The sequence below is a fragment of the Tauraco erythrolophus genome, chromosome 15 (genome assembly GCF_009769465.1).
Source record: "Tauraco erythrolophus isolate bTauEry1 chromosome 15, bTauEry1.pri, whole genome shotgun sequence".
Taxonomy (NCBI): domain Eukaryota; kingdom Metazoa; phylum Chordata; class Aves; order Musophagiformes; family Musophagidae; genus Tauraco; species Tauraco erythrolophus.
Window position 1 is genome coordinate 17672634 of NC_141479.1, and position 10523 is coordinate 17683156.

Genomic DNA, 10523 nt, shown 5'->3' on the forward strand with positions numbered 1-10523 from the left:
TAGTTGTTTTAATGAGAAAAAGGTTTAATTCTAACTGGACTTTAAAAATATGCCAATGACAAGATCTGAACAAAAAAGGCAATTCATGTAAGAGTGGGTATCAGACTGGGCACAGCAAACAGATGAGTATGACTCGAGCCATTTAGTAAGTGATGTAAAAGGGCTTCCCATAAAAACATCAAGCCTCTGCTTACAGCTAGCCAATACGTTTTACTTAAAGGTTCACTATCAAAGATTTTTTTTCAAGTTCTTTGCAGCTACAGGCCTGTGTCTATAGCACTGAAAGAACGTTTACTGTTTCTAATACGTTACTACTTTTTGGTTTTCATTCTTCTACTCTTATTTTTCTAGTTGACTCAAGTAGAATTCCATTAGTAGACAAATACATTTCTAGAGACATTCTCTGTCATTCCTAGAACTACAACAAAATCTGATTTTTAAATGCAGCAGAAAAATATTTGATCTTTTAAAGACCCAATTTTTATGCAATTAAAACACAAGAAAAAGTCCAGAATGCCATTGCATTATTTTAAATGTTATAAAAAACCCCAACTCTTTATACTTAAGAAAATAATGCCTATTTCTTTGGCAATTACTGCATGTTTTCAGTAATTTTGTGTCTTAGGATCTGGAATAAATTCTCTTAGTAAGAAATAGGAATCACTTGTCATAATAAGCAGAAGAAATATTGTGGTTGGTGGCTTGACTCGAAATTTTGTGTTAATTTCAAAACAAGTTTCTGCAGAATCCAAATGTCTTGAATGTATGGTCGATTATTAAATAATCTATGTGATTTTTAACATCTCATTTAAGAGACTTGATGCATTCAATACTATGCAAGCAGTGAAATTTACTGGTTGTCTGATGATACATGAAGGATTTCTCTTACGTTAGAGGGTAGTAAGGATCAATAGTGTGGCCATCTCCAGTGCTAATGATACAGGAAAGGTTGCCAGAGTATGGAGAGAGCAGCCAGTTCAAACTGATCGTGAAATTTTCAAAGACAAAGCACATATCTGTTACAACCAGCTGCAGACCTGTAAAACATAATGACAGAATTCAATGTCATTGTTTGTCTACATTTCTTACATAATTCAATTAATTTTCATTTATTGACAGCAGGCCTTCTTCAAAACGGAGTTGATACTGCTGCTAATTTGAGTGCATTGGTGGCGTGACAGGTAGCTGATTTTTTCCATACCTACCAGTCAAGATGCTTGTTGGAACATAATTTCATTTAAGTGTGTTTTATGTGTCTGAATTTCCTGGCTTCATATCCCATCAACAGCCCTCAGTTAGGACAGGGAAGCTACATTTTTGTGCCTATTTTTAGTGATCACTGCTCTTCCGTGTTCTTCCCTGAGGATGGAGCAGCAATTTTTAAGATAAATATCAATGGTCACAGTGTTACAGCAAAGAGCAGAACAGGCTTTTGGTGTTGACAGCCTCACCCACTTACCTTCCTTGCAGTGGTACTGAATAGACAAATAGCTTCCAGAAGCTGGACAAGGATCTCCAAAGAAAGTGCCATCCGCTGCCACCTGGCAGGCCTGAAGACCGTGGCACTGGCCTGGAAAGAAGGACCATTTTATATGAAGTGGTGGGTTTTGTCTTTGACTGTCATAACAGCTTAGACGAGAGATGATTACGCAAGTCACGTACTGTAACGCCAGTATTACGTGCCACTGATTTCTAGACAAACTCCCACATCACTTTGACTTTACTGTGTTGCTCATTGCCTGGTATTTCTTAGCACCATTCGACTTTATTGGAATAAAGCTGAATTAGAAAGGGCAAAAAAAAGGAGAAGTTATGTGTTTTGTGTAATTTTGCCCCAAAGAATCACCATAGGGACAGGCCATAGTCACTGTTTAATCTGTCAAGCAGCGGAGCTCTGTAGCCCCAGCAGGCTGTGTACTCGACACACGGCAGGCAGCAGCACATCCCTCCTGCCCTCCTGTCCTCATAAGTGCCAGCCTTTCCCTGCCTCCTGGTTTGGAGTTAGATTTCTATGGATGTGTTCTCTACCATCTCTGTCAAACCTAGAGTTTCTCATTGCATTCATCAAGGAACTGGTGTGCCCACATATTTTCTTCACACGGAAAGGAACCCTTGTTTTCCATTTGCTCCCCCTCTGCTTCTCCGAATCTTTGCTCACAAAATCCCTCCTTTCCATACAGCCTCCTGTGGGAACCTCCTCCATGGCAGAAGTTCTCTGTGATTCCCTTCATTTTAGGAATAATCCACTTTCCCATTCACTAACTCTACTGAAATACGAGATGAAATATTTTAGCGACCAGAAACTTTGGCACGTACTCTATGCTTCTGACAAGCAATGCGAAAAGGTACTACCTTCTACTTCATCTTTGACACTGATCCAGCTACAGTCTTCATCTGTACCGTACTGGAGAGGAGTCTCTGATACACAGTAGTGAGGGGTCTTCCGTCCGTAGAAGCTCTCTCCAATTTGAATAACTTCTCCTGATCCACACTGCACAGTGGCATTGTAATTATCACAAGCAATACTCTGGCCAGATTCTAATAGGAGAAAAAATATCAGATTTAACTTTTTGAATTTCTGAAAAATCCTGCTACAGTTCTCCTGCATATCCTTCTTGTTTGTTTGTTTGTTTCTCTTTCTTCCTTTTTCTCCCTTCTAAGCCAAGCAATTAAGAAAATGAGAAAAAGAACAAAGAATATTTTTTCCATTTTTAAAATCGAAAATAGTAGATTTATGTGGTTTACTCCCTTAAACAAAAATTTGAGAATATTTTTAATGAAAAAAAATAAAACAACACATTTTCCTGGGAAACACTTAGCGTTTGTTTGAGCTGCAGTACTGGAAGGTTTAAAGTTACGCCTTACTTCCGAAAGAGCCTTGTGGCAGCGTGTGATTTGCATGATATTCAGGTAGTTGCTCTGGAGAATAGTTTGCATATTAAGTATGGGACCTGATCTCATTTTTGCTACAGAAACACCTTTGTTCCCGAGTGATATTCGGCTGACTTCATTCAGCAGGACTGCTCAAATGAGTAAAGTCATATCTCTAAATGTGTACACCTCATTCTTTGATTAATCTGGGACAGTTAATTATCTTTCAGAATTCTTAGAATATCTTAGTAGTAATCGGGATGCTTAATATCCTGAAGAGGAGGATGGGAAAGACTACTCTCACAGGGGAGTGTTGCAAAAGAATGTTTTTGTTTCAGCTGGCTCAGGTTTAAATACGTTGTTCTCCAATTGCTGTTTTGATCATTCCCCTTAAGTACCTTGATTAACAGTGCCAGTGTGTGCCCACTGCAGTAATTGTGTGCTATTGTTATTTAAAGGCTAAATCTAAGCCTGGCTGTAACTATAGCTACATGATCAGGTTACAGATTAGAGCTCTCTAAATAAGCTTGAAAAAGAATTTGCTGTTAAATTCTAATACTGACTATTATCTCACACATTTTTTTGTTCTTTACTTTGTATAGAATGTTCCCATAGCGTTTGCTGTCTCAGCAGCTATTACATGGAAAAATGTGCATAACCTGGTTTGTGCTTCTATGTACAAACTCTAGGTCAATACATATATTTTTATGACAACAAATTGCTAACCTACAGAGCACCAAATGGTAGAACAAAAATAATAAGAAATAATAATAAGGAAAGTTTTTACTTGCATTGAGAAACTCAAATAATGCTAGGATAGTTGTTTGTACATGTACACCTATCTCAGATGATCAAGTAGATAAGTTACCAAGAATCAGATATATTCAATTCAAATAGTGAAACCACTTGGACCACCCTGTACCTTTCATTTGAAGTTTCAAACCCAATGTTAATGTGAACCAAGCCTCACAGTAGCCATGAATAGAGGTGATAAGTATTGCTATGCCCATTTTACAGAAAGACAAACTTAAGCACTGTCAGGTTGCAGGAACATCCAAACATTCAACACCCAAGAAACTAATTAAAATATTGCCTCTGTTTCTTTGAGATATTAGATCTAATTCCTTGCGTGCAAGGCTGATAAAAGAGGAGTCTATTATTGAAATATATATGTATATTAATGGACATGGGGTGTAGATACTGAAAACAAGGCTATAATTGCCTTAATCTGTTCTCAGTTTCCTGGGTAATGGAATGATGGATGTAGTGTAGGACATTGTTGCTCAATAATGCAAACTTTGAATTTAATGGGCTTTAAGTCAGATCCTATGGTAACAGATGATAGCTTCTTTATAGACAGACAGTTGTCTACTGTGGTTGTAATGGAAAAATCATTTTAATCTGTTTTTGTAAGGAAAATAAGCTCAAGGGATTGGCTGTCTGCCAGTTTCCTCTCCCCCAATCATTTTTGATGTTAGTCATCTTCAGCCAAATTTGATATATAGATATAAACCTCAAAACATCCTAAAATCTCATGAAAATCAATAGCTGGGTAGAAAAGAGCTACATCAGTGCCTCTATTAGGAGTGGGGATTATAACCCAAACATTTATCTGGTCCACGATGTGGGATTCAACTGGCCAGGACATACTGCTGGAGCTCTGGAGCAGCTGCAGAACTGCAGGAGAGGGAGCTGAGGGAGGGAAAAGTATTTGCAGAGATGGGATGTGCTGGGGATAGGAGAGTGAACTGGGAGTGCTGAGGAGGAGGGTAGGGAGGGGATCTGGAGCAGAAAATCAGGACAGGAAACAAAACTTTATTAGTTTTGCTGATTGCGGAATGACTTGTTAATTATGTCAGAAGTAGTACAGTGCTGGACCAGGGCAGTAGCAATTCTAGGGCTTGTGGAAACCTGTACTTGCATACTGGATTCGAAGACTTTTTGTCTTAGTGAACCTATAGCCAGACTGTCCTTCCAGTTCTCATGACCTTGGTTCAAGTTACAGTTCCAAATACTTGGCTTATGTGCAAAGTGTGAGGAACACAAATTCCCCTCATATCTATATGTTGAATGGGATGATATTGCTGCCATTCCTTTCCAGGACTGTTTGTTCCAGGTCACAGTTTAAGGGACACAATGTCTGTAGATTGTCTTTCAGAGCACTAAAATGCTAGCAGGAAGTACAGTTTCCTGTCTGCTCCCTTATCCTGGGGAAGCCCTCGAACATCACATGAGGGAAGGTCTGAGAAGAAACAAGAAAAACTTGTTCTCACTTTTGCTTACTCGAAGCTGCTAGGAGTGGTGTCTCTGGAAGCTCGTCTGTATTTTTGCTTCTGTTACAAATGGAAATTATTTTGGCACGTGTTTATGATTAAGAGTATGTTTACAGGGCAGTCATACAGGTCCCACCTAGCTCGGGTACTGTGGTGTTGTGAGAGTTTATTCTAGCAACCGTGCTGTTACGTGCTACTCAAATTGGCTTTAAACTCGCTGGCTTATGTCCCCTGTAGACATGGACCGCCACACATCTAGATTCACTCTCAGATCCATTTCTGTTTTACTAGCCCTCTACTGGAATCATGGACCTCAGTGGCTAGTTGCCAGGCACCTACGACTCCCAGTGATTTCAGGGTTCTTCCTTTCTTTGGACCAGACCTTACATCAGCACACTGGAAAAAGAGCACCTGCTGGGGTTATATGGCTTCTCACTTGTTCATTTTTAATAAGCTTTATTAAGTTACTGCACAGCCACTCTGAAAGCACCAAGGCAGTTTATGCACAGTTGCGAACACGGCATGCTCGCTTCCCAGTTCCAGCTGTTGTGTATCTTACCAAACTCGCAAATGAAGCCGAATTCCTGGCTGCAATTTTCAGCCACACCCCACTGATACTTGGCGTTCTTCAGGATATACCCACATGTGGATAAGAAGGAAGAAGGCTGATCCTTGTACCAGTTACTGTAGCTTATATTTGAAGTGTCCAGCCAAATCATTGACCCTGTGAACAAAGTAATTGTGTCCTGAGTATTTATTTTCCACAGTAATCCAATTACACAGTTGGAGCCTTCAGAGCAAGACTGTAGACCTGCTCCTACTGAAGCAGAGGTGTTTTTTTCTGCGTAGGGATCTTCAATTATATTTTATATTTAACCTAACATAACCACTGAAAGAGACACCACCATTTCCCCCTCTGCTTCCATCCTCCAGATTCAACCATTTCCCTTGCATCAGATCTTGCAGCGCTTCCTAATGTGACGATTGGCTCAGCTTGCTTTTCCACTGGAGAACTAACTCATCACATTTTTTTTCACTGGATCGGCAAGCTGATCTAATTCATCATGCGTTCACACAACCACAAGATCCAATGGAAAGAGTGACAAATGCAACTTGGAAGCGAAGCAGGGAACTAAAACATCTTAATATAAATCTGAAGTTACAGCAACAAAAGACAGTGACTTTTCAGCAGATGTCTGCAGAGGCACTGGTAGCATTTGTTGTCATGTTAAGTAAGCATCATGGGCTGATACAGTTTTAAAGAAGACATGATTTCAAAATCACCTACCGTTAGTAGTTCCATTCAGCAAGGAGTTTGAGATCAGTCCTATCCACCATTCCTGATCCTCAGCAATATGTTTTTGCAAGAACTCTTGAGTTTCCTCATTTTCGATAAAGACAAGGTGCCCCCCTCCTCTCTCACACCAACTCTGGGCACGTGTGAAGGTACGCTGGAGTCTAACAAACTCATAGCAAGAACGGTTGAAAGCTAGCTGGTACTTTGAGCAAGGGATTCCTTCATCAATGGTTGCCTCCTCCACAGACAAGCATACAGCAAGAGAAACTAGAACTGCGATCCCAAGCCACATTCTCAGCTCCGTGCCCTGTGTGGCACTGGTCTTGCTTATCACACCACCACTCTTTTTGTTGCCTTGTTCAAAAGCTTGAGATGTCATCGTTGTCATGTCATCAGCATTTCTCCTTCCTCTTTGCTGCTTGCAACAATAGCAGCAATAGAACACGGAACAGATTGCTTCTAACATATAATGGTGATTGTGTCTGAAGATACACAAGTGTTGTTGCTAAGTCACTGCAATGGCCATTGTGAGGCCTATTTTATAAATGTCTCATTTCATGTAAAATCAGTTTGAAGAGAAGACATTAGAGCGTTGCTTTCCTCATGAGCAGAAGAGATAAAGTTGATATATGCTGCTATTGGACATGTGGGAAAGTGAGATAAAGCTCCTACATCAAAGGCAAGCTGGAGGTCTTTGCAACAGCAATAAAGAGATACAATAGTAATAATGAGAGGAGAATGAGGAAAATGAGAAACATAAGGAGTTATGAGATGGGAAAACACACAATGCTCCTCTAGATATGTTTAATTGGTTTGGGTTGCCTTATTTTTAATAATTATTATTTGAGGTGTTTCTTTTGGATGCTAATGTAATGCAATGTCTATAATTATCGTATCATATTCATCCTGTCCTCCCATTTACACATACGCAGGTTGATCTCAGCTGTCCTAAGTAAGCTTCATTTTGAAGTGTTGTGTCTGTTTAGAATTGCATAGCCCAAGTGACATGCTCCCATCATCCCTGAAAAGCTGCAGGAAGTTCTGCTTAACTAGATAGTATTTATACCTGCTAGAATGTAGAAGGGAAGGCCAGAAGTCAAAACAGTGATTTAGAAAAGATGGAAGTATTGCTTTAGTCATCAGAACTACTTGGGAGCCCTATGTGCACATTCCAAAGGCTGCTGATGGAGTTTGGGAAGACAGCCCAGCAACATTTAGGAGCTGAAATCCCTAAATACTTCTGAACTTCCATTACAAAAGATATCCATCAGGTTTACAAGGCTACTGGATTAGCAGAAATACAGTACAAATACAGATCTTCAGCTAGTGTGATCCTCCTGTCCTTGGCATTAACTCCATTGAATTTAATTCAATTATTATTCATTTATACCACCATAACCTGACACTGAAAGAACATGCACTTGTATTTAGACATGGATCAGTGAGCCAGCTACTGCCTCACAAAGATGCAGGAAGCTGTGGTATTTGTTTGAATTCCCTCCTTGCAGAAATGCCACCTGCATTGCACTATTGAGCTGGAGGGAATGCACGTCGCGCAGTGAGCCAGTCCAGCTCTAGCTATCTAAAGCTTTCTTGCAAAGTAAAGTACGTGTATCACATCCAGTAAGCATTTAAGAGTGACCTTCAGTCCCAAGACCTTTCTGGACTTCTAGTTCATAGTCATCTTGTTCAGCTGGATAAAGCAGGACTATGATCAGGGTTTTCAAGATAAAGTTCATGGGTAAGTGTTTAATGGGTAGGACGGTTGTGGGGGAGGAGAGGAAAGGGGAAGAAAATGCACTGTGATGGAGGGATAGACACTATGCTGGACGTCCCCTTTCCCACTGCATTTGAAGATCGAGACTTACCTCAGCTATGGAAACATTGGAGCAGGTCCCACATTAATTTCTGACTGATTAATAGGGAGGGTTTATGGAGCAGCTGAGATGTGAATATTCAGACTGGCTTTCCCAGCTCTGGGGAAGGTCAATCCATATTCTAATTAGCTGATGTATCTGGCCCGGTCAATGCCCAGACACCCAACCCCTTCCCGTAAGAGACCACATAACTATGATTATCAGCTGGTTCTGCTGAGGATGTCCGCAAATTAGGAGCTCCTTTAGAGCTGCATACCAAACTTCATAGGCTTCAGTTTGGGAACCCACGACCCAACTGGTTTACATTCAAGCTGTTGCAAAAGTCAGAGCTGAGGGCAGCTGCTGCTCAGTTAGTTGGCCACTGTATTTTCATGACATTTTGTTCAGAATCCGTTCTTCTTCTTGGGCCATGCTGACTTGCCAGGCTTTGGAGAAACTGGCAGCCAGCCCTCTCGTTTTGTCCTCTTAGATATGAGAAACACAGCCTGTTTCTGAAAACATAGGTGTGATGAAGGATACTGTACTTAAATGTACCTGACTCAGTGATACAGACTATGCATTTCCAGTAGGTGCCATTGACTCACATTTGTGATGAATGGATTCTGTAGCATCGTCCAGTTCTCTCTCTGCAACTGGTAATTTGACTACATGAACATACTGCTAAAATGCCAGAGCTGGAGGTGCCACAGGCTATCCTCGGCAAATCTGCTCCAAAGCCATTGAAATTAATGGAAGTCTTGTCTCGGGCTTTGACGAATCTTGAAACAGGCCCCAAAAAAGAACAAATAATGTTTGGAAATGTCTACAAATAAAGCCAAGCTCTCCAAGTGAGCCTACTGTTGGCAGTTTCTACAGCAGTGTGAATTTTTTTCCCAATCTACGGTTGCTATAAGTAACTCTTCAACAGTCCACAGCAGATGGGGAATAGAAGAAAGACAGTTTCCCTCTTTTGCTTGTTGACTTCATATATTTTAGTGCCAGTAAAGCAGTCTGTCAGTTTATTCTGTTTACCACAAGGAAGAGAAAAGCATTTAAAGAAAAGAAAATACTGCTTCAAAAGCATCAAAATTAGCAACTGGGGTCCTCAGGAAGAGAAAAAATTCCTGAAAGCCCTTTTCACTCATAATTGAAAAATGACTTGATTTCAAATGAACAGTGCTCCTTGAGTTTACCATTTTGTAGAAAACATGCATTTTTCCTCAACAGAAAGGTGTGGGGTTTTTTTTAAATAGTTTTCTTGTGCCAGAAATCCACATGGAAGCTTCTGAGTATAATGGTTTCTTAATCTTTTTTCCTATTTGCCTTTGTATAGCTGGATGAATTGAAATAATTTAATAGTTCAAGAAGTCACTGAAATAGTCACACACGCTAGTGTGGAAGAGACAAAATGATGTACCTGGCTGTGTAATCTCATCTTGCATGCTTCAATAGGGAATCATAGAAATGCTTAATTAAACCTCTCTCAGTGTCTCAAGGGGGTGGCTGGCAATTACAATAAGTTCTTCTCTTCTGGCTGCCCATGGGAGTGTAACTGACCCATGTATTGCAAAGCCACTCCAGTATCTTCAGGGAAGTGTCAGGCATAATGTCAGCTGTATAGATTTTGGATACATCAAAACCATTCACTTGCTGGTTTTGTTTGCCTTTTGCATAGTTCGGAAGAACTGGGGCAAACTTACAAAAGAAAAGTCTTTTAATAATAAGCATTATTATTCAAATATTAGTCAATTCAAATATTATTCAAAAATTAATGCTTATTAGTCAAATATTAAGCATTATTTTTAAGGAACTATGAGCCCCTCACATATAGCCAGGACTTGTTAATCCTTGTTCAGTTGCAGCTGTCTGCCTGAAAGGCTGCTGTAGCAACCACCCTTACAGCATGTGTTATGTACCAGTGACTTAAACTGAAACATATTCACTCACTAAAATAAGCCTTGCAAAGCAATTGCGTTTTGCAAGCTTTGGCTAGAAATTACTGACAAAGCTTCCTCAAGATTTTCACACCCTCGCTCCAAGCCGCGATAAAGCTATGAATAACTCCTTTGTTTGTGAACTCTCTTGCGTCTGTTGGAATAAGTCTTTCATTTTTGCCAGAAATGTTGCAGGGGGCCCTGCAGATCTCTGTCAGAGTCCTAACTTGCCCTTACGAGTTACACCAGACGATGGCCATCAAGAGAAAGTTTCTTCAGAAAAGCATTGTGC

The 10523-nt window shown here is 40.2% G+C and overlaps 1 protein-coding gene across 1 annotated transcript in view; it reads right to left on the reverse strand.

Moving 5' to 3' along the window:
• LOC104383824 (polycystin-1-like protein 2) overlaps positions 1 to 6820 on the reverse strand; it is a 41850-nt gene extending 35030 nt beyond the window's left edge. The window contains exons 1-5 of the mRNA XM_086621258.1: positions 6433 to 6820; positions 5704 to 5868; positions 2353 to 2538; positions 1460 to 1570; positions 890 to 1037 (exon numbers count right to left, since the gene is read on the reverse strand). Coding sequence (XP_086477384.1) covers positions 890 to 1037; positions 1460 to 1570; positions 2353 to 2538; positions 5704 to 5868; positions 6433 to 6820 — 998 coding nt within the window. The remainder of the gene's footprint in view (positions 1 to 889; positions 1038 to 1459; positions 1571 to 2352; positions 2539 to 5703; positions 5869 to 6432) is intronic.
• Between the last annotated feature and the right edge of the window lie 3703 nt (positions 6821 to 10523).